Source organism: Dermacentor silvarum, chromosome 1 (assembly GCF_013339745.2).
Source record: "Dermacentor silvarum isolate Dsil-2018 chromosome 1, BIME_Dsil_1.4, whole genome shotgun sequence".
NCBI lineage: Eukaryota > Metazoa > Arthropoda > Arachnida > Ixodida > Ixodidae > Dermacentor > Dermacentor silvarum.
In genome coordinates, this window is record NC_051154.1 from 235,399,487 (window position 1) to 235,424,813 (window position 25,327).

Here is a 25,327-nt window from a genome sequence, read left to right on the forward strand (position 1 = left end):
CCTAGTAGCCTGTTTTGATCTAAAATCACATAACATAGAACACACACACACACACACACACACACACACACACACACACACACACGCACGCACGCACACACACACACACACACGCACACACACACACACACACACACACACACACACACACACACACACACACACACACACACACACACACACACACACACACACACACACACACGCACGCACGCACGCACGCACGCACGCACGCACACACGCACACACGCACACACGCACACACGCACGCACACACACACACACACACACACACACACACACGCATGCCCACATCTAATAAGCGGCCATAGCGAATTACCCAAAACACGTTTGAGCCATCTTAGAAACTACGTCTAAAAAAAAAGAGGATGAAAATACAGTTCAAGAGTCAAAATGTCAAAGTGTGTTTCATTGTGAATTATGAAGCGTTGTTGATATTAACGGCTGTTTTGCGCACGCGCTGCGTTACGCATCTCTCTCTTGTTTAAAGCTAGCTTATAGCAAGCCGATGTTCTGCACACCGTCTGCTAAACATGTTTTTGTTGGGGAAGCAAAGAAAGAAAGCAAGATAAGACGCTAGTCAAGCACAAGAAATCTACCGCTGCGATGAAAGCAGCGATACCCACCGGTATGCCTGGGGGACCGGGCGGCCCGATGACCTGCACAATCATCACAACGCATCGATCAGAATTCAATCTCCGCGCATATGCATGCGAGATTCATTCACGAGGCAGAAACAAAGAAATGACATCGGCGTTATTTCTGAGGGTTTTGGCGACGTTATATTCAAGGAGGCGAAAGAACAAAACACCGTATAGCTGTGCTTTCGCTGCGTCTGTTGGCGAGGCAAGCAGAGCGAGACGGATGGGGCTACAGCGACATCTGCGAACGGGCTGGCCTTGCGCGACCGTCTTTCATGCTTGACCGGCGTGTGGCTTAAACCGGCAACATCCATTAAAAACGCGCGCCAGGGTTTCTTGTGGGCTCGCCATACTAGCCTGATGTGATATCAAGCGAAGATATGTTCACGATTTTTGATATCAAACGTATGCACACTGGCTGTGCGCCACTGTTTGGAGCGCCCAAGCGGATCGCAGTAGAGCAAAGAAACGGTCATCTGATGGCAGCTGTTGGGTTGCAGCACAACGTATGCGTTGTGCTGCGGTCCAAAAAAAAAAAAGGCGCTCGTATGCGAGCGCTCTAAACGGAAGCGTGGCGATACGCGCACAAATATCGAAGCTGTTCCGTCGTCATGGCTGCATCATGATGTGCCGTACGTACTGAGACGGTAACACTGCAGCCAGAGGGGTTCGCCGTGCCTTTGCCGCGCTGACACGAACTCGCCAAGCTAGGCTTTGAGGCCTCCACGAAATATATTCTGTGTGCACTAGATTCGTACCGTATCCACGCCTAACCACAACTGTGTATATAGAGGTCGGAAACAGCGGGCTGCGTATTGTGCTGTGTTGTTGGAAGTCGCTCGTTCGAGACGGTTTTGTTCGAGCGACGCAATGTCAGACGCTTGTCGCACCTTTTGCTGTGCGTCGGCTTGCACATCTCGCCTGTATCGACGGCCTGTATCGACGCCAGTAATGAGAGCCAATCAGCACTGCACGACCAGGCCGACAGGGACGCTCAGTGTCACCGCACGAGCCTTATCGCCTACAACAACGTTATATGTCTATTATGTATTCGTAGCACAGCGACAAGCGAGAGCAGCGGTGGCTCGGACATAAGGTGTACAGCGCGCGCTGAGAAAAACAAGCCGTTCCTATGTAACTTGCGGTCTCCGGTTGATGGCGTAAATGCGCTGCGGAGCACACTGTTCCCTCTCTCTAAGCACGAGTACTGGCGATGGTGCTGGTAAATATTACTACGCGCCGTTACAGGGAACACAAAAGATAGGTTACGGAGATTCACGAAGCCGTGCTAACCGGCGCATGCGTTAGCAGTGCACAATGGCGAGGCATGTCTTTCTGAAAAGTGAGCGATCTTGCTCACTATACTTTATTGCGGCATTATGTTGCAACGACGCTGGATACTCGAGAATCACCGCCCCGCAACGCTCAACGGCATTTTCTCACTCGACGCAACGGTAACTAAGCTTGGCGTGAAATTTCTGCGCAGCGACTCGCGCAATCAACAGAAATTATAGCGAGGAACACAGTTACGAAGCAAAAGTTTGAAATTACCCTACCGCGCCTTGGCGACACACGCACGCTACAACATCGTCAGGCTGAAGCTGTAGCTGAGGGGCGCGTTATTGCGACACAAATATGAAAAAAAAGGCAGTTATGCTAAATATGCACATATCAGCTCGGCAGTAAACATGACAAATACACTAGCTCGAAGTTTAGCAAGGCAAAGAGGTACAAATAATAAAATAACAAAAAGGAACCGACTTTAAGCAGTGCGAGATGTGTTCATTTGTGTACCGAAGACAACCTTAGGGGGAAAAAAGAAAGAAAAAACAACACCCTTTATTTCGATTTACGGAGGCTTATATTTCAGTGCCTTAATAACAGTTCGCCACAATATTAACTTGTGCCATTCTTTCTATAGTGTAATGGAGGGCATGTTCGTAACCTGATAGCGGCGAGGTCGTGGTTGTGGAAAGTCAGAAATTTCTTTGTTAGACACCAAGAGTCTCGTATGTCGTTGTTTAGAAGTGACCCCAGACGGAGCGGGAAGTAATGCCATCGCGAACTAACACCAGAAACACGAGCTAGACGAGCTCGGTACGCGAGCGCTAATGAGCGGTACCTGTACGTTCAGCACATCCATAAAGTACACAATATTACGTTTCAGGATCGACGTATTAAGCGAAGTTGTTGCTTAAACTGTAAGCTCCCCAATATTTTGCTTTCAGGAAGCCGCTGGAACTGCCGCACAGTGAAATAATGTACACGGTTTTTTTGATCAAGTAAAAAGTATAATGTGAGCCCACGTTTTTTCATTTTCTTTTTCAATCTAAATTCATTGTTATGGCTACTTTTTCACATTAGTGACTATTTATGCACTTTGTGGTGAATTGAACTATTTCAGCATGACTAGAGGCTCCTTATGATTGTCACAGGTCATGCGCAGAATCTATGTTATGCTTATGCATTTATTCGCAACTTTATGTAAAGCTCTTAGTATGTATCGTGCGAGCTTATTTTATGACAAGATATTGTGAAAGGTTTTGATTATTTCTATTTTTACTATCAGTATTGTTATCTCATTTGGTGTTTCTCTTTTTTCGTTTTCATATATATTAGCTACAATTTCGGGATAGCGAACTATTCAGTAGCCAAATTTCCCATACTCACGCAATGAATAAAGAACAAAACAACAACGTCAGATATCCCAAACAATGTTACTGCACGAAATTCACGAAGTTTACTTATTCCTGTTATATTGCAGAACATCGAAAAAAAAGTGAAATTTCTGGGTCTGTATCTGTACCTGAGAAGGTAGACAGCGTAAAGCTTATTGCGGGCTTCTCATATAACTGTATACCGATATGACTACAAGTTTCAGAGTGAGTGTTCCAAACTAGAAAGCAAAACGATATAAAACTAAAACATTTTCAAACTTCAGCAATGAGTATGCATTGTTGCAAATATGTGATTGATTACTTAAATTGGACTGATAACCTCAGCTTTAACTAATTATAGTGTGTCTACGTATATGGCTAAGTAGAAGGCTCTTTTCTATCAAAGCCAAGTACCCGACCATATGTTTCACATGTTTCGGCGTCGGTGTGACGTGAGGTGTGATTTGATCTGTAACGTCATTGTTGAGGCCCTTAATTGTCCCACTTGTGCTTGTCAAGGTCACAAAAACTCCTTATGTGAGCCCATGCGGGACGCTTGTGTCTTCCTGGACAGCGCCCTTAAAGGCGGCGATCCGATCTGTTTTTGTTGTTTACTTGAAATCAAATTCAGTGATCACGATCAGTGAACTATAAATGTTTTTATGTTTTCTGTCGGGGATGAATCCAATATTCCGGTGTGCTGGTTGAAACTTTCTCCACGGATGTGCTTATAGGAGCACTTCGTGTCACCGCATGCTTTGTCTGGCTCCCCGTTAAAGTAAGTTCTCTCTCGTTTGTTTGGCTTGTTGACAGCACGTTGCCACTCGTTTAGCCACTGGAATAGTCACTCGTTTGGGCCGTCGCCCCAGAAGAGTTGTTTTATAGTGTCTACGTTTCTTCCAAGCCAGTGCGTACCTTCACGTGCAGAGTGCTTATCTGATATCGCGTGGAGGTGTTCATTTTCATTGTTGCAACAGAATGGCTACTGAAGGGACAGAATCAACCAATGACGACGAATGATTGAAATAACGAGAAAATGGGTGGTGCACCTCTTCAGAGCCTCAAACAAACTTTCGCAGAAATTTCCTCGAAGGGTAGGTCCACATAGGCTGGCTTTAGCTTCCGAATCGCTCCATCTGAATGTTAACTACTTTTACGCTCCATGGCTATCTCTTCTTCGACCATAAGGAAAGCCGCCAGCACAGGGCCATATTTTACGAGGTCCGGCTAAAAAAATTTGGAGGACGATTAAGATTTGCTTTTAAGAGTGGAACGCGATAGCATTCAAAGATCCCTGACTGCTTCTCACGCTTCCCGACAAATGCAGCTTAAGCAACCGTAATGGTTACCGGGAAACACTGGCGGCGAACGCTGTGCACGAAGGCGAGCTTTCTGGTAGAAACGTGGCCTCTTCCGTGGGGCGATCCCGGAGATATTGCACAGCCGCGCCAAAACAATTGCATAATTTTCATGTTTCCGTTTTTGTTTCGTATTTTTAATACTTCAGTCTGAGAAGATTTAACATAAAAGACATGCGCTACGGGTGTTTTGTTTCATGACATTTGTTTGTGGATTGTCATTCTCAAAATTCCGAGGAATAGCTTTGTCAAGAATGTGAGACAAGGTATGAGCAACATGAGCGATAGAATGGTGTGGCAATATAACCCGCATATACCGCATGTCAAATAAGAAGGCGTGGCATATACTACCTGTGCATAAATATATTCAGAGGGCCTGCGTGGTTGGGGATGATTTTCTCCGCCACCCGCCGACATCGCACGCCGACGCCGGCTGCCGACGCCGGATTTTCTGCGACACGGGGGCCCTTAACGCTGTCGCGTTAAAATAACGAGGCTGGAAAACACTGTGAGGTGCAAGATCCAGATTGAGAAGCACGTGCGTATACATAGAAGCCGCTTCGAAGCTTCGACAGGCGGACGATAGAGCTCCGGTGTCACTGCCGCTCGCATTATTATTCCGTGACCAGCGATTGACGTCAGAGGAGTGCAGTCTTGCTACCGGAAAAGTGGCGAATTCGAGCAGCACATTAACCTGAAGTTCCCTAAGTGGAAGAAGATGCCGAATGGGCACGAGAAACTGCTGAAGTTCATTGCAGAACGAAGGCCTCCTGTCCAACGATCTCCACTTATCTCAGTCAGCTATCTACATCATATGCCCGCAAATTTCCTAAACTTTTCACGCCGTGTAATCCGTTGCCCCCCTCGAGTGCATTTCCCTTCCCTCGGTACCTCATGTGCTATTCTGACAGAACGCCCGCGGTTACCTGCTCTACTCATTACATGGTGACCTGATCAACCTTTTACGCCTAATCTCAAGTGCAATATCAGCAATCCGTGCTCTAATCCATGCTGCCGTCTTCCATAGCTATTAAGGTTACGCCAATAATTTTCCGTACGTCTCGCCTTGCGTGCTCGTTGGCCTATTTTCGAGTTTCTAATGCTAACCTGTCTAATTTTGGTCACATAGGTGAGCGCAGGCGGAATGCACTACACGCTTTTCTTTTCAAGAATATAGGTAGGCCGACATTCACAATCGGAGAGTGCCTGTCATATGCGCCGAAACCCTTTTTTTTTATTAGTGTGCAGATGGATTTATCATCATCTTGGTGCCACATGTGACCCGGACAAACGTAATCCTTCATTCCTTTAAGCCGCTAACTACCAATCATAAACTGTTGTTGTTCTACCAGGTGAGTGGAAATGTTTTTTTTTTTTAATGTTAATCTTCTACCGTTAATCTTCAAACTTACTCTTAGACTTTGCTCGCTGAGGTTCTCAGTCTTTCGCTGTAATTTGTTGCACGGTAAGTTGTCCCGAAATGATTGTTCAAGCCAAACTGCGTGACTCATTTGTGACACATTTTATCTTGCTGTTGCAACCACAGGTTTACCCGGCCTTCGCGTTTTTAGCGTCCTTGCGCCCCCTGTGCCAACACGTTGATTTCACGCGATCGCTTGGCAGTTTTCCCCAGAAATTTTAGTATAATGCACTGCTCCAGTTTCACATTGGGAACTTCTCTGGCAGTACGATTGTTAAATTCTACTTTAAATCACTGCAGACAGAAAAAAATTCGAGCGGCAGCGGCCTTGCCATTCTGTCATCAACCTCTCGACGTTTCAGAGGGACTTCCAGCGCATGTGAGTTCCGCCTCATCTTGTACGCTCTATTTAAGGGCTTGCAAGTTTCATTCCTTTTTGTTTTTGTAGCCACACCTCGTCATTTCAACGCACCGGTGGCTTAGTGAGCCTCGAAATCTATCAGTTTTTGCTGCTGAGCACGCTCGAGGTCGCGGGTTCAATTTCATCCAGCGGCGGCAGCGTTTGGATGGAGCCAGAATGCCCAAAACTCCCGTGTACAGAGTTTTTGGTGAAAATTAATCCGAAGCTCCTCGCTAACGACGGCGTGGTTCATTACTTACACAACCATGATTTCGTTACGTAAGACCTCCCTAAATAATATGAATTATTATCGCTATTATTTGTCCTCGCGAAAACGCGGTCGTCATGGCCAGGTCTATCGAACGCCCCACCTCGTACAGCGCAGCTTCAGCCACTTTTACTGCGCAGCCCCGATCACCGAGGCCATCGTTCCACTTCTGTCTTTCGCGAGGAACGACAAAACGCGATAACAGCGATGACTGTATTGAAGAGCGCGCAGACGTCATTTAATGCCATGCGTGATGGCATTAACCGTGATGGCAGCACCTTACCGCATTTACTGGCGCGCTTGCGGGGTGTTCGCGAGTTGCACAGCTTCACCACATTTGTTGTCCACAGGCCTGAGCGGCGGCATGTGAACGCTCACGTCACCAAAAGCTGTCGTGAAAGAAAGTCGTACACGAATGAGTAGTGACGTGTTCCCTGTCTCTGGATGTTCGCTTGGGTAAACGACAACTCTATCTGGCGTGCGCCTGTCCTGGTACAGAGAGGCAGTTCGATTTCCGATCGCAGCGGCAGGCGTTCTTGACGGGGAGAAAGCCAGAGAGACGGCACTGTACTGGACTGCGACTCTCTGACGCACGGAGCTTAAGTGACTTCGCCGGCTCCAAATTTATCCGGCGCCTTCCGGGATACCCTCTATATAATGCTTTATATTAGTTCTAGATCGTGAGACTTGAGACATTCCCTCCAACCAAATGGGTCGCGAGTCGCAAGAGAACGTCCCAATCTCGGCACGAAAGTGCGAAGTTTAACCTTCAGCCTATATATTTTACGGCCGCGGCGACGTTGCTGGCGCACTTGTCGGTATACGACAAGGAAATGAGACTGGCGATGGTGAAGCAACTTTCCCGTTTACGCGGCATGGCACGCTTTATGGCAGGTTACTTTGGCCCAGCAACGCTACATCAGATTACGCTAGCCTACTAAAAATGAAACACCACCGTTGTAGCGGCGACATAGTTGTTTTGTAGTCGCAGCACCGCAGTTTTGAATGAATCCGCTGAAGCGAGTTTCAGAGTCACGGCCGTAGGTCTTTGTATGAATCGCATTTCGTTTGTTCCTCTGGTTATTCCCTCCAACGTTGACGCTGAGGCCCAGAAGCATTAACGTGATCAAAATTATAGTATCCAGCATTCACGAACCAGCCGTATGACGCCGATATCAAACTAGATCGAGCCGCGTTGTGAGGTCATGCCTCGGCAGGCCGGCCAAGGCGAATAAATGTCGTCCGCGATTGCGCATAGCCGAATCGAGGCGCGATTAGCGAGCCCCATTTAGACGTCGCTGCACGGCTTGCTAGCACTCGCGCAATAGCATTGCAAATTTACCATATACAACATTCGCGATAAGCATTTGAGGCTATATAACCTGGTATTGAATAAAGGAGGTCAATGCTCGATTCCTGTTGCGACGGCACTTTCATGAGCCAGGATGAATGAGCCCACTTGGCACCCCAGTCAAGAGTCGGCCTTGCCTCCGGCACTGAGTATACAACAGCCGTCGCTTCAGCGCCTGCGCCATCCGTCAAAATTCGGCTCGCTCTGCTAGCCATCTATACGGCGCGCAGCTACAGTGATTTTCGAACGCGTTCTCAACAGCTGACGTGCACGCCACTGTCAGAAAAAGGCAAGATGCAAAAGCATGCGGTTGCTTACGAAGTCGTAGGACGTTTCGAATGCGCTGTCCCCCTGCGGTGGGCGGCCAGTGGGTTAGCGGCAGCATGAGAGAGAGAGAGCAGTAGGGGAGGGGAAGAGAGAGAGAGAGGGAAAAGAGATCCAGGCCGATTAGTACGGGTATGTCCAGCAAGCACACCAAGCAGCACGAAAGGCGCGAGCTGTTGGTAAACTGGCGTGCCGACCTGAGTTCCGCCGCCATGGTCGGAGGCGAAGTGGTGGTGGTGATGCTCCGGGGGTCTGCGCTTGGACTTCTGCGAACGGGGAGGAGCAGGCAGAGTATAGCCATCACTTCGCTTAGCCGCACCAGCGCGGCACACAAAGCCTCGCAAAACACGCGGCTTCTTTTACACCATAGCCCGCACAATAGAGGCTGCGTCTAATATTTCACTGGGTGGCACCAAAGACCCGAAGAGAGCCCATTAACTATACCCGAAAGAACCAAGTGCGAAGAACCCGTCACAGTATTGCTCATGAGCTTGGTCGCTTGAAAGCATGCTATAGTTTTATTCAGATTAGCAAGTGAAGTGAGACCAGAAGGCACACTTCCCTTCGAACACAGTTCACAAATGCATGCAACGCGTACGGAGGACGCACACACCTCGCATACCACCTCGGGTAGGCGAAAAAGCAGAGGGAGGAGAGCGGTGAGTCAAATCGTGTACGTTTAGTCTGAAGCCTCGTGAGTCGCGTCCCGTAATTCACCGGCACTAAAGTCATACAGAACACACAAGGAACGCACAAAAAAGTGTTCTGCTTGAGTTTATGCGTCAGCAAATCATGTATCACGATACTTGCAACGAACTAGCCCAGTCCTCCTGCTTATATATAGCGCGAAGGCTGCCACACCAGTGATGGATCGAACGTGCTTTCAGGTCGGGGCCGCGCCATAGAGTAACATACAAGCATGTTACTCTACGGCCGTGCAGCCTGCTGCGCGCTAGATTGCGCGCCGGATTCGCTTCCGTCGATCGGCCTGCAGAAGAGCTAAAAACGCTCCTGCTTCAGCTGCACCGAGCTATTTGCTTATTCGCTGCGGTCGTGTGGCACCTCTGGCGCCGTGTACTCAAAACAGTATGTGCGAAGCGAAGAAATATCACTGCGAGATCTGCTTGCATCAATCATTATATGTAAAGCAGCAGGTACGGAATAATAACAGCTGAGGAAACACGGAGCTCCTGCGCTGAAGCTCTGTCGCTGTGATGCGCAAATTGATATCTATACCACGTGCCTTATGGCTCAAGAGGACACACCACAGAAGACGAGCATCGCCGTGAACTGCAATAATATTAAACCGCGGATGTCTGACACACTTTTTGGTGTCTCCATCATTTTGTCGCGGTCTCAGTTAGCTTTTAGGCGACTTGGCGCTCATGTGTAATGTTGCTACGCACCGCGGTGACATGACACAGGGCGACCACTATTAATAGGGACTTTAAACATGGTTGACTAAAGCTCATCAACAGGCAGTGGCAGATTACCTCCGAAAAGGGGTGATGGTGGGGGGGGGGGGGGGGGAGGCATCGTCCACGAGGCAATTAAGGCACTCTTTGCAGAAAAAGAAAAAAAAAAAAAACGAAAAGAACAACGAAAGGAAAGTGAGAGAGACGAAGAGAGAAGTGAGAGAGAGAGAGAGAGAGAGAGGTGTCTGCCTAGCGTTTCCGGCGAAATTACTAATCCTGGAGGGAAAAAAAAGTGCTTCTCCGCCCTTCCTCCCCTAACCGCCTTACGCTTCCTTTAAATTTCTCCACTCAAGCGACGTGCTATACGCACTAAAACATCTGTTGACAGGCTTCACTTTCAACAGAGTAATGAGGCGTTTCTTTTCTACAAAGCAACAAAAATGATTCTAAACGAAACGCAGCAAACGTTGAGCTGAAATGTGTGAGATTTGTTTGAAAACGATCGCAGCCATCGTTATAACATTTTGAGACATGTTTCTTCCTTTCTTTCTTTTTCGTTTTCTTTTCTTTCTCACTTTTTTTTTCTCTGCTTGCGTGTCACGGTAACTTCACAGCTGAAGGCAAAGCGTTGCGTCCCTTCCGATCCCAATCACTCCTTTTCCAAAATGAAAGAGAAAGAACAACAGAACGAAGACTTGCCAGAAATTTGGTTCTTCGCGTCATGGCTACTAAAATTTGCGTGATCTATTTAGAAGCATGTTGGGTTGATGTGCAGCTTCTTTAGCGGGCGATCATTTCTTTCTTTCTCCCGTGTGTATAGCTGACGAAGAAAACTACGCCACAAAACGTAATTATCTTTTTTTTAATGAAAGCGTTCGCTGACTTCCTAATTGTGTTAAATATTGTCTCTCTCAGTTTTAAAAGAGTACGACCTTCTGAAAATGTTTTGGCACGCAACGAAAGATAAATGTATGACAAATTACTTTAAGTTGGAAACTACGAACGTGTCACAACCGCAACTTTTACTTCACATGGTACATGGCCAGCGTGCAATATATATATATATATATATATATATATATATATATATATAGAGAGAGAGAGAGAGAGAGAGATAGAGGAATTTAACGGGAGAGCGGTAGAGGCGGCTGGCCTGAGTGACGTTACTCAAGCCATCTACTCCACGCTTGGAAAGGGTTATGCATTTCATAGTGGGATAGAGGCAAATTTGAGTTTAGAGTTGCGCTGAAGTAACGATAGCCTTAAGGGAGAAACTTTTTTTGATGCTGAAAAGACGTCGGACAACAGGTTTTGTATCACGTATCGAGCGCATAAATTTACCCTAATACTGCCTGTGTACCGGAGATGGTGCTTTTGAGAGGACCAGGATTCAGTGGGATTCATGTAAGAAGGTTCGACCATGGCATTTTTATTTTAAGGGAGTAATTGAAATGCCAAGCCACGTCCCCGCCTCGTCTTCAGTGTTGTTCTGTACTGCATCTTCGTTGCATCGCTAACTGTCGTGCAGTGATGGTGCTTTGTTGACCCACAGTGGGTAGATTTTGTTCTCTCCACCTCTGCAGTTCTTGCACTTAATGATCGCACTGATCAAACTTTCCGAATTGAATTTCAGCATGCCTGGCTATCAGATGCACTATAGTAGTTTGTAGAGTGATAACGCCGGTGCAAAATTTATGGCGGAAGATATGGCTTAAACAAGTTTAGAGGGAGCTGGCATATCGCCACGCGGCGCACCAGGAGATTTAATATTCGTAATCACCGTAATGATGCAATGAATGACGTAGGCCACCGGGTGCACCCAATCGCTGAATATAGGCAGAGTCACAAAAAAAGGATAATAATTGAAAAACGCCGGACGTAGGAATCGGAACTTAGATTCACCGTTTTCAAATAATTCTATCTGCTGTCGCCCAAGCCGCTGAGCTACAGCCCAAAAGAGAGAGCTGGCTCACATGCAAACTTCCTCTCTATCTCTCTTTTTCGCCTGATTTTGTGACTGTTACGAAAATGCTAATCTTGGAGGAACTTCTCATTCGTTGAACGCAGAGTTTTTGAACCTCGTAATACCGCCGAAACCATCAACACGACACTGTATAGCTTATCTGTGAACCGTTTTCCTCTACGTCATAATGCCTGAAACTTTGGACGATTTGCATACACTCCTACAATCAACACCATCAGAATTGGAGGACGCTTAAGCTTCGCCTTTAAGAGTGGAACGCGGTAGCATTCAAAGATCCTTGGCTGCTTATCGGGCTTTTTTCTCGTATATTCAAGTTACAATCCGACGCTATCACGCCTGTAGGTTGTGGTTAAGTCGTACTTTATGATTTTTCTGACGAATTTTACTTTGAGAAATTAAATTTTTGTTCACTAACGCCTTGCGCCACGCGGAGGGCCTGTGTGGTCGGAGTGGTTCGAGGTGATGTGGTTCGGCATGATTATTTCCGCCAGACGCCGATGCTTAACGCCGACGCCGGGTTTTCTGCGACACGGGGCCCTTAACGCTACCGCGTTAAAACTTCGCATGCAATTTGGCAATAGGTTTTCCGTCGCCGAAAATGGCACCGTTCTTGCGCGATGCGCTGCTAGGCGTGCATAGAAATTTGATGGTGTAAACAAAGCTCAACAAGGACGTAACACAGAGCCGGAGAAATACACATGACTCGCGGCCCTGGGCCTGGGTATTTAGTGATTCGCGAACAACGACGCTTTTACACATGAAGCGCGCTTGCTTCCAGCTCGAGTTCGCTAGGGTTGTTGATGCGTTATGAAGTTGAAGAGGTTGACAAGTATTTATGAGGCAGTGCAAGTGGTATATAGAAAGGAGCCATAGCTCCCTGACACGTTAATTTGAAAACTCGGTGCTGTGTTTACAATCCGAAGTGTGATTGGGACTGAAATGATAATCGAAGGGCTGGTGAAGCATTAGCTTTAAGGGCGCACGGAAAATGAATGAAGCATCGCAGGGAGACATATGAGCTGGACACCCTTCAAAAGTGCAAGAACGCTCAAAGCAATATCAGCGTCCATCGAAAAAGGACTGAGGAATATGAATGAAAATAGGTGGGCGGCTAGTGTACTTTACAAGTTAGTCAGTAACTATTATGCTAACGGCGTGGGCTGTCTCCAACTCTGTCTTCAATAAAATTTGGTATATCTCCCTCTATGATTCGGAAACAGTACCTCTACAACTGCGACCATAGTACAGCACCCTATCTCGATCCTCCAACACAGTGATCACTCACGCCGACACTTCATTCGCGCATCATTTACCGACATTGATCACTGGCTTTGTGCAGATTTCTTTGCGAAAACGCAAGAGATAGCGCACATATCCGATCCCATTTTCACAAACTGCCGCTAGAATTATTTGATGTTATCAGAGGAAGTACATAAACATCTTGCTTCGAACGAGAGATGCGCGACAATGACGACAGAGGGAACAGGCAAAGCACATAGCAGGCTGGTATACTCATATAGCCCAGAGCCTATAGTCCTCTAGCCACCGGAATGTAGTTGATTGCTCAGGCTGACTTCTCTGCCTTTGTTATCCATAAACCTATTTCTCTCTTGCATCGATATCGCTCTCACGCCCTGGCCTTCTAGACTGCTCCATTCCTCTGCCTGCGCTTTCGATTGAAATCCGCACTTAGTGCTCCAATTCGAGCTCCGTCTTCCTCACTGGGAAACCAAAGTGCTGCGACGAACGAAGCACGAAGAGGACACAGACAGGCGCTCACTAAATCTTTACTGCAGCAAGGGAAAAGAAAAAAAAACACTCTAGTTTTCAAATAACGAAGTGCCAACTAGTCCCCCAACTATATCGGTCGTCCTGTCTTCCTCACTCGGCTACTGCCGACGCCCTTAGCAAGCACGCAAGCGCCCTCACGATCGAATCTCACGTTCGAGACTACAGGTACCGGTATCGAGAGCGGAGCAAGCACCCGGGGATCTTCGGACTGTGGGTTGTGCTCTAGCTAGAGCTGCACTCTCGCGCTCGACTGTCGCAGTCGAACTCTCGAGCACGCTACTCCGCTTCTGAACGAGCTTGCTAATTATTGCGCCGTAAATGCAGATACGCTCATCATGTATAACCAAAGACATAATTAAGAAATACAAACAAAGCACGAGTACCAACGGCTCGCTATTTTCCATTCCCGAAACTTCCAATTTTCGTTTATGCTTGGAGCTGCACTGCTTCGAATGCGTCCTCACCAGAGAAAGAAGCAGAGTTGGCTCCGAAATGGTCTGTGAAAGAAGCCATTTTCTTTCTTTCAAGGAGTGTTCATATGGTAATGAATTAACTCGAGCTAAGCAGGCCATTTCCGCCAAAGTATTTATGTTGCACATCTTCAGAGCCTTTTTGGCACGCAAAACCCAATTAATTTAATTTTGAATCTTCAGGGCCCTCAACTCCCTATTCTCTTTTCTTTTTGTTTTCGCCGAAGTTCTAGAAACAAGCTTCTCTCTATCCCGCTCTAAATCCCACCATCACCGGTACCTTTCTACATGGACCATCTCTGGAGTCGTCTTCTACCTTATCGGAATGGCCACAAGTCCAGATTGTAAAACTTGCGGGTGCAAAGAGACGATAGCACATCTTCTGTGTGATTGTCGTCATTTTAGTGCACAAAGAGAAGTCCTCCGCACCACGCTCGACAAGATTGACAGCCGTCCCCTTACGGAAGCCAGAATTCTTGGACCCTGGTACCAGCCGACGTCGGCACGAACTGCTTTAAAAGCGCTGTGCGCTTTTTAAAAGAAACGTGACTTATTGAAAAACTATAGAATTGTGCGGACTGATGCGTACTTTTTTTAATCTTCTCTTCTTTTGTAATCTTTTCTGCCCTTACCCCATCCCCCTGTGCATAGTAGTCAACCGGACACTTAATCTGGTTGACTTCTCTGCCTTTCACCTCTTGTTTTCCTCCTCCTCCTCCTCTGGAGTCGTTTTACGGCTGAATACGCGTGACAACTGAACTAGCAACTGAGTCTCAGTGGCCGATATATGACCGCGAGCAGAAGTTTAGATAGCACGGGTGTTCTAAATTTTAGATATGGACCCTGAAATCGAGCAGAACACCCCAAACCAATTCAGTGCGTGCGCCGACATCACCCTGCCCACGGTGGCGCCAGAGGGAAATTTTTGTTGTCGTTATTATTATTATTATTATTATTATTATTATTATTATTATTATTATTATTATTATTATTATTATTATTATTTGTTTCTTTTTTTTTGGGGGGGGGGGGGCTGACGCCGAAGGTTCGAGACTCACTCGCGCCGGTACCTGCAATAGGCCAAGCTACCAGCAGGATAGAAAAAAATTATATATGGTAGCAACCAGTACAAGATTGCGGTGGAGATTTGAAGTGCGTATGTATATATGGCAAAATTGGTTTGGTTATGGCTGGCGTTACACGGTGGTATGATCAAAGCTTGCGGCCCTACTCCTGACGTGCTCGTGCATCACTACAGAGTTACACAACAGTGTGGGCGAACGAGGGGAGCCTCGACCTGCTTATTGTTCGCCCACTGTTGATAACTTACCAGCAAGCCTTCTGTCTTGTTTGTATATCAGAGTACCACGGTCACGCAAGCTCGCTTCGAGATGTTGCACGGTGCAGCGATCGCGTTTCCGTTTTGTCTCAACCTACCCGACCCTAAGATCCAGCCATTATTGGCATCTGCAGTGCTTCAAGCAAGATTGAGTCACCAAAACTATTTATTGCGCAGACAGCACGCTGATGACCACGCGGTTTCCGCAATATTTGTAACCACGATGTGACAGCCGCTTTCGTTCGCTTAGACACAGCGGCGGAGTTGCTAAGTTTTTGGTCTCACTGCGACTGAATAAGCATATAGTAATGAGACACATTTTTCTCAAAGATGAAGGCCATTTTTATACTGGTATTACAACATCCGTGGGCGCTATGCATGGTTATGTAACATGATTAGACGATGCCCTCCATTTCAGTATAGAAATTAGATTTTCGCCTCAATACACTAATGTCAGACCGTTGCATCCACAGTAGCTTTTGTGCAGAGTGAAACTTTGTTTTTTTCTAACAAAGCACCACTCGAAAATGACCATTCGCTATTTATTTAAACGAGGCTCCTCTATAGCGTCCTTTCTGGCAAAATACGTGAAATTATGACTGAAATTTGCGGCCACGGTGAAGCTAAAGCCTAATCAGCACTACCAGTCTCGTGCGATGATACGCGACTACGCCCTTCTATCTCCCTTTATTTCTTTTCTCCTATTCCCAGCACAGGGTGGCCAGCCGGTACTTACACTGGCTAATCTTCCTGCCTTTCCTTCTCATTTTCGCTCTCTCCGTGCTTTCGATAGAGCTACAATGCGTGTATCAATGCCGTACACTCTGATCAATACTAATGCAAAAAGTACGCTACATCTGACCAACATAACAGCATATTTCCTTTTACTGCGATCTCTGTGGCGAACTAATGCTTTCATTTACATTTCCTTTCCTTTTGTTGTTGTTGTTGTCGTCCACTTCAACATATGTCACGTTGTTTCGCCCTCCGTAGGCCATCGTTTTATTTTTAATGCACTTGGTAAAGTTTCGTGCACACTGTGTTCTATGCACGTAAGAACTGCTGGCACGATTGCTGTACTGTGAAAAAAAATCTGGCTCACGAGTAGGCGCATATAATAAGGGATGGCACTCGCACAAACAGAGCATATCGCCTTACCAAAAAAAAAAAAAAAAAGAGCGCATCCTTCGAGACAACCATGACACAATATCACTAGACGGAAGTGCTGGGAAGATGCAGCGAGAACAGACAAAGCACAAAGAATTGAAACTCAAAGCCCTGATTTGAACATATACAGAAATAATCAAACGAAATCATCTGAAAGGGGTCGGCGGTGGTGAAAGGGCGGCGCAGACACACAATCTCTCCGCCATGTCTGCGAGGTCGCTCGTCCCATTCATCGCAGTGCGCAGTGTGACTGATTTTGTCGTGCTGCTTCAGTCTCGGCTACATTTCGAGCGTCGCAAGATGAACGGCCGAGACTTGCCATGAATTTTTCATTGCATATACTTCCGGGGGCTTCTGTATTCCACTGCTCAGTCGTATGACGCTTGGAAACGGAACAGAACTGTGCCTCAAAAGAAACGAATCGGCGGCGGCGTAATCTGTGCGTTCTAGCGAAAACAAGAAAGTAAAAAACGAAGATAACATCTTATGAACGCTCTGTTATGCAGACACAGTGGTTGCAACGTCTTTGTTTAAAATGTTACTGGTGCCTGATTTTATTTTTTCGCAGCTCCACATATACGTCCTGTCGATCGTTAAGCAGCGCACCAACCTATAGACGAAAGGTATTCGCCGTGACATGTCGGCGGTGAAAGCGCATGCGCATGACATGCGCGTCGGCATGGCAGACGAACACGATCGAATATGCGACCCCTACACAACATGATATCCGTCGCACGCATTCTCGACGTCAAAGCACGCCAAATTGAAACGACGGCGTCCGTAAGGCAAGAAGTGACACGCCGCACAATGTCTTGGCGTAAAACCCCGCTTCGATTTACGCGCGAAAACGCTTTTAAGATGAAGCAAAATCTCACAAAATATTTCGCTTAGTTTCCACTGACTGCCAATACAGACCGGCCGCTTTCGGAGCAGACAGTCCTGGAACGCCGGCCTATACAGTCGTCACACAACAAGTCAGTCAAGGCACTCTTGAAGTTTTTGCGATCGAGTGGACTATCTGACAGACTATAGTTCTCCCAGACGTTTCCAACCTCCTCCTTTTTTTTTATTATTCCTTGAATTTTTTTTTCGTGACTGCTTTTTCTCTTCCCTCTTCTTTCCGCCTTTCATTTCCCCTTGCCCTTCCCCCAGTGCAGGGTAGCAAACCAGAATCTTTTCCGGTTAACCTCCCTGCCTTTCCCACCACGTTTCTCTCTCTCTCTCTCAAAGTTTTTTAAAGGTGTCGTAGGGCGTAGAAGGCGGCCTCGCAGTATTAACCGCATCTCGCGTTAGTTTTCGACCTCCCAAGGCCTCGTGGCATTATATGTAAAGGAGGATTTGTTACAAACACGCGTTCACTCCTTCATTTACGTTAATATGGATAAATAAAGAAAACGTGCGCGCGGTATCTAGTTGGCTTTCAAGTAATAGCATAACTCGTATCTCGTCCCTAATTCTGATGAAGACAATTGGTGTTCAGTGTTTAAAGCTTGGATTATTGCACAAATCCCACGCCTATTGTTCGAATAGATGAACTTTACTGACAATGCACTGCATGCCACAGTGCCGCATGCCAGGCGTATGCATCCGCACTCAAATGGGCTCTCATCTCATGGACTGACTGCAGATAAAAAAGAGTCCTGATCAAAATGCATGAACAACACAAAAGGGAAGACAAAGAACAAAATAGTGACGAATGGATTAATGAAAGGCACTCGAGGCGTGTCTCAAACAAAGGCGGGGATTGGCATTGTTCAAAACAAAACGAAATCAGCGAATGCTATAGCCAGAAGCAAGATCGAGGGCGGATTTAAGAGGAAGCTCTGGTCCAACTGCGATGCCGCATATTCAAATACATATAGAACGCAGAAATGCTTTTGTGTCACAACCACTGGACCGATTTGAATGAGATCTGTTGCCCTTGAGAGATAAAGTGAAACTCTAGTGACTGGATGCAGACACAACGTTTTTATTTAAGGTCTGGAATTTTTTTACAGAAATTATCACAAATAGGTACGGTTTACACAAGAATTGAAGCACGAAGTTTGCATATTCATACTTCAGCAGCAAAAATAGATATTGCATTTATGTAACCTGCATTCATTACATCGTCGAAAGAGGACAAATTTAATATGTAAATTTACCGTTTACGTGAAATTGTTACAATGTTTACAAATGTTTTGCAAGAGCCCTATACTCACAAATTAGTGATATATATACTTAAGGGCGCTGTATAATATATATATTTTGTCCTCTTTGGATGTATTATTAGACGCAGTTTACAAAATTCTGTTATCGTTTTTGATTGCTGAGTTAGCGTTGTAAACTTCATAGTTTCGTGTCATGAAATTCTGTAACTTTCAGCAATTTATCAGAATATCGACGGCCAGAATAAAAATATCAGCTTCTTACAGTCCCTAGAGTTTGCGTTATATAACCTCATCAGATCCCGCGCAGTGGTTGGCGAGAAAAACGATTTCTCTATTCCAATGTATTTATATAGGAGCCCCGGAGCTAAAGCTTCCTCTTAAAGGGGTGAGGGCGACCGTCCATCTACCCCTCTCTCCTCACGCACCCGACACTTTCCATGTAACAGAAACAAAAATAATAATAATAATAATAAAGAAGTAATCTGTAAACTGGATCGAGCAATACCACTTACTCTCTATTTGCCTTTAACTATTTGTGTTACTTTTACTTTTAAAGATGTACTTTTCTCATAAGTCACAGATGTGCGTGTTTGTGCACGAATTTTGTCTAACCCTCAGCAGTATTCGCCGTAATCTTTCTTTGGTGTATGAATTCCCGTAGTATCAAATAATGTATGGCCGCATACTTCCATTCCGGGGAAATATCAACGAACGCGCGATACGAGTTATAATAAATAAGGACTACTGCACGTATTCGAGGTCTTTTTCGTCTTCCAGGCTTTGCGAGGATGTTAAAGAAAAAGTTTAGTTTGAGAGATAAGTGCAACGCATGTAGTATAATATAGCTTTTTGTCAGGTGCATAAATACAAACACTTCAGAAATATTGCCCCGTATACCTAAAAAAAAGGACATTCATAAACACATTTTACACATAAGAACATTGGTGCCCGACCGACATATATATATATATATATATATATATATATATATATATATATATAATAGGAAACCAACATACATTGATACCCAGGACCAGCATAGAGGAAATAATCTGCAGCTCTTAACAGTATTAAAGCAATGAGAAATAAATGGAATTTAAAGTGGATGATAAAACAACTGGCTGCAGGTGGGATACGAACTCACGTGTTCGCATTAAGCGTACAATGCTCTGACCAATTGAGCTACCGCGGTGCTGTTTTCCCATCAACTTTCTGGGGTACTTATATTATCACGTAGTAGTGATGGTGACGAAACAGTCGCAAAACTGCGAATGACGAAACTGACTTTTTTTTTATTGGGCGAACCTGTGCCCACAAAAGCAAGTTGCACTAGAAGAACAACGATAGCGGCCAACACAGTCGGCGATCGTCGAATCTGATCAGCGGCGAAACGCGTCGGCTTTTATACATGAATCATCGAAGGTTCCAGAGTAATCCCTGGTGCCCGCGTGTCTTCCAGAATGCACTACACAATTCACGTTGCTTGTATACAATCAGATTACATAAGCGTCGGTGACCACAGACGACGGATAGAAGCATCGATAACGTTCGAGAAACTTCCGATACATGCAGGCGCATCCTGCGCCGAGAGATAACGTTAACATTTGTTAGCCGGTGAAAAGTGGTCACCGGTGAAAGATAAACAAGTACATTTGTCAATATTTATCTAATAGAACTAACCCTGGGAGTGTTGGCCAGCGCCACCACTAACAGCCCTTGGCGGCAGATGTGGAACATCCTTTCTGCCGCAGGCGTGACGTCTACGTGAATTTTGTGAGTGAAGACGACTGGTCAATAAACCCACTCAAACAAACAGTGATGGCGCTGGCTAATACTACCAGGGTTAGCTCTAGTAGATAAACATAAATACCACAGAAAGTGGATGGGAAAAACGGCACCGCGGTAGCTCAGTTGTCAAGAGCCTCGCACGCGTAATGCGAAGGCATGGTGTCGTATCTTGCCTGCGGCCAGTTTTTCTGTTGTTTTTTTTTTTTTTCATCCACTTTCAATTCCATCTATTTATAATTTCTTTCATTCAATGAAAAACTGCAGACTATTTCGCTTATGCTGTTCTTGGTGTCATTGTTTGTTGGTTTCTTATGATATGACTAATACAAATCGGGCCCCTCGGTTTCCTTTCTTCTTCGTATCGAGGCAGAAGTCAAACAACTCCCAGAGGCCTAACGTCTGCGCACTTTGTTTTATTCGCGAATACGCATATAGATTCGTTTTCTGTACACCCAACGTTTCTGGAGGTATTCTGCCATTGACCCGAGCGTTAAAGCAGCTCCGCTAGACACGGTGTACTTGAGTCTGCACAACAGCTTTAGACATCTTATTTGCGTAGCCTCACATCGGCAATCAAGATGAATCTGCGGGCCTAATGCGCTCTTAAAAAGGGCAGAGCGAAGCTTCAGCAAAGTTAGCGACAAACATCCCGGTGTAGGTCTATTGTTCGCCCAGTGCCAGCCAGTTTTGTCGTCGGAATAATCCCGGCGGTGCGCCTTAGTCGACGCCGCAGACAGACGGTGGCTGGCCGCGTCTGTCTTTTGTGTGCTACCCGCGCAGCAAGCAGCCGCTGCTGGTGCCGGAGGAATTGAAATCTCGTGGCAGAGGCGAGCGTTTCGGGAATTCTCGCGCACTTCTTCCAATTACGGCTATAGGTAACGTTTCGCACGGCGCACGCCATAGGCGCCATAATAAGACGTGCAGGCGGCCTAAAGTAACGGTGAAATACTGAAGCAATGGCGCGTAAGATGAAGCGCGAACACGAAAATATCAACGCAGAAGCTTAAGGGCGTGGATCGAGAGAGGCCATGATGAATCGCAGTTTTTTTTTTCCCAACTGCGAAGCCTGTTTTTTTTCTTTTTTTAGAAACCGGTACGGGTTTCATTTGTAGCTTCGCGTTACAGTCGTGTGGACGACATTTTCCTCCCCTTAATTCAAAGTCTGGTTTCGTGTTTCGTGCCGCATGCGTAATCGGGTAAATTAAACAAATAATTTGACGCCAGTTATTTCGGTCCACGTGGCCATTCGAAAAGGAGAAACACGAAACTAGGCTTTACTGACGATGCCCTTCAACGTTCCAATATAAAGCAAGTGCCGTAGAGTTTGTAACTAAGAAGCTAATTAACGTAATTAATTGAATGAATGAATGAAATGCTTTGTTTTTTTTTGCAAATGATGTACACCTGGCCAGATATAATGCATGTGCACTGACATGATTCGAGTAAATTTTGTTGGCCTGAAAAAAACAACAACTTCGAAGTAAAGTAAAACAGCAAGCACAAATACACACTGTATAACTTCCTGAATCACGAAATAAATAGGAGCATTCTGTTAGTCTCAGAAAGACTTTTTTAAATGCGCAGGAGTTTTCTGTTCAGGGACAAGACGCATACTCGGGACCAGGCTGTTTAAATCATAGCACCGGTTGGCGTAACGGGCCGCGTATGACGCGGCCGGCATGCCCGAAAAAGGAGCGCACGCGGGCGCAGCAGGGATGGGTCAGCAGGAATGACAGTTAGTGAGGACGACGGACCACTTGCCTGTCTCATGTACCGCACCGACGCCTGCAACGAAACAGATGCACAAAAGGTCACGCGCAATGCAACACAAACGCGCAGGGGAAAGCGAGCGTGCAAACGCAAGTGCTCTTACGCCATCGCCTTTGTCTCCTTTCTCTCCCTGGGGTCCGGGCTTTCCCTGCACGCAAGCAGCGTAGAACAAACACTTCAGAACCTGCGACCTTGCTAAGTGCGCAACGTTCGAGCAACCTGCAACTTCGCTCATAGGGTGACAGAATGTGCGGTGAACGCAGTGCAAAGGAACGTTTCACTCCGTGTACACGTTCCCGCCATGATGGGTGCGAACGCTTGATACGATTGATTTGTGGGGTTTAACGTCACACGGCAACACACGAGGGCCTTCGTGGTGGGGAGCTCCGGTATAATTTTCGCCAGCTAGGTTGCTTCAACGTGCACTTATTCTAAGCACACGAGCTTTCTGGCGTTTCGCGTCTACCAAGATACTACACCGTCGCGACTGGCTGACACTTGATACGGACAAGTCACATATTACACCACAGCGTACCGCGTCGACTAAAGAACAGCTTCTGCGACGAGCGTCAAACTTCTGTTTGACGCTCGTATAGACGAGCTACCTAACGACGGGCTCACAAATTATTTCTAACAGCGTTCGCTCATAGGTATCTTTTAGGGATACGCACAATTGTGCCTTCGCATGACATGTACCTCACAGCGTTGTGAACAAAAGCTTCAGCCACTGTAAGATCCATCTATGTCACCTTCACTCGGGGTTGTCCGCGTGTTGCTTGCTCCAAAGGCCACGTCACGTGCAGACATTGGTTGGTGTGCTTAACTCTGGGCACGTACTAATCTGCCCTGGTTTGAATTGTTTTCCTCAGTTCCTCCATTTTTGAAAAAAGACGTCAAGAAATAAATTGAGCGAGGAGCTCGTTATCTTACGCCATAACATACTTCGGTCAAAGCTGGCTACGCTACAAGTACGATACGGTCTGACACGGTTCGAGCAGACGCATTTGCTGTGCTGCACTCACGGGGGGTCCAGGCAACCCCGGCATTCCCATCAGGCCAGGTGGGCTGGCTTCTCCAACGCTGCCTTTTTCGCCCTTGGCTCCGGGTTGCCCCTGCGGAAAGTATCAGCGCGCAGGAATGCTGTTGGCAATTGCAAGCCCCTTGGACCCAAAACATATTTGCACGTCATACCCCACCTTCAGTGGCGTAGCCAGAAAGTTTGTTCGGGGGGGGGGGGGGGGGGTGGAGGGGGCTGAGGTTGCAGTGCGGCCTCCTTCTGATAGAATTTGTCGAGGGATCAAATGCATGAATAATACCTGCTTTGCCGATGCCATTGTATATTAGATGCTGCAAACGAATTATTGAATGCTATATACGCACTGTAAAGTAAAATATGTATTTTTTCATAAAAGAATATATTCGTATGTCCCAAAAATTGTGGCAGAAATTGTGGCAAAAAAAAAAACGCTGCCGCGTTTTTTATTGTCTATTTAATAAAGAAAATATCACACGAACTTTAGAACTACATTAGTTCGAAACCAGCAAAGCAGTGCATGGAGCTGATATAAAAAAAACGCAAAGGCCATGAAATGAATAAGCTTGAGGACAAATATTTTGATGAATCTTTGTCATTGAAGAACCTTAATTACAATTTTGCACATATGCAACGGCCAGGGAAAAAACCTCTATGACGCTGTCCCTCGTTTGCGTAGGATTGATTGCGCAGGAGCAGCTGTTACCGGTCGTGTATTGTAATTACACCGAGATTATACTCACAACAGTGAGTACAAATAAAAAGTAGGAGTTCTGCAAAATATCCATTAGAAATGCGAAGATAGAATGGAACATACAAATGCGAAGATACAACTCGCTAAAGGGCAAAAAAGAGTCGCTGGAAACAAAGTTCATTGCTTGTATAAACAAAACCTCGCAACAAGATATTTAAATATACGTCTAAGTCTCCAATAAATCTACGTATTTAAGCAAACGTCACTGTATATAATGCGTCAAACAAGACAAATAAACATGTTGCGCAGTCACAGATAGTAAACTTTACGCACAGAAAGACAGATGACCTATAGGCAAGAACAAAAAACTAGGATCGCAGAAATCGTGATATGTAGTTGGGCCGTGCTGCGGTCGCGACAGCGCCATACGGGTAGAACAATAGAGGAATAATGCAGAAATCAGTATGAAAATGTGTAATTTAACTGCCTGCCCAGCGGCAACAATTATTCTGCAGCCAAAATTAAAGGAGGGTATTGCTTCGTTTCAAAAACGGAATAAAAGCAGGTAGCTAAAAAGGAAAGAAAAGGACAAACGAAAGCCACAGATGATGCGGCAAGTTGAACTTTACTATCGTTACTAGTTGAACTACCCTATATACGAGTGTGTTTGTTGGGAAACGCCGTGTGGGCCGGTCTTTCAATGATCAAGGTCGGTTAAAATTGGTTATATGGATGTCCTCGTAATTTTCGTATTCGCATGATAATTTTGATCACGATACTAACTGCTAGAACAAACGGCTAAAATTTCTGCGGTTTTAAAAGCTAACGAACAGTCATACGTTTTCATAATTACGAGCTTATGGACCTGAAGGAACAGAGCTTTTTACTTGCATTGATTTTTGCTGCTTCGCTATCTAAAGGACAAACTTCTCTCGGCGAGGAAGTTGAGCGAAGCGGTCAATGACTTCGGACCCGTTGATGCCGGCGTCTCTGTGGGTGTATAAGCGCCAGCCTAACCATGCGTTCCACAGACATTGTAGAGCGCAAGTAGTTTTTTTAGTAAACTCTTGCTAAAAAATAGTTCTCTCTGCGCTGGCAGTGGTCACTGGAAGGGTAACTAGAATCTGCAGCAGCTTGTCACACATTTACATAGAACCTGCAGTCGCAATGAGAGAGGGAATCTATTCCGGTGCTAAAACCTAAAACACTCTCTCGATGTCGTTAGCATCCTTGCTTAGGTACCTTGCACAAACAGTACGCTGCTCGATTCCAGCGATGCCCGTCGT

At 46.0% G+C, this 25,327-nt stretch overlaps 1 protein-coding gene across 1 annotated transcript in view; it reads right to left on the bottom strand.

Moving 5' to 3' along the window:
• LOC119437878 (collagen alpha chain CG42342-like) overlaps positions 1 to 25,327 on the bottom strand; it is a 362,253-nt gene that overhangs the window by 35,085 nt on the left and 301,841 nt on the right. The window contains exons 17-22 of the mRNA XM_037704752.2: positions 23,337 to 23,426; positions 22,418 to 22,462; positions 22,306 to 22,329; positions 8,638 to 8,706; positions 8,435 to 8,467; positions 648 to 680 (exon numbers count right to left, since the gene is read on the bottom strand). Of these exons, the coding sequence (XP_037560680.1) occupies positions 648 to 680; positions 8,435 to 8,467; positions 8,638 to 8,706; positions 22,306 to 22,329; positions 22,418 to 22,462; positions 23,337 to 23,426 (294 nt within the window). The remainder of the gene's footprint in view (positions 1 to 647; positions 681 to 8,434; positions 8,468 to 8,637; positions 8,707 to 22,305; positions 22,330 to 22,417; positions 22,463 to 23,336; positions 23,427 to 25,327) is intronic.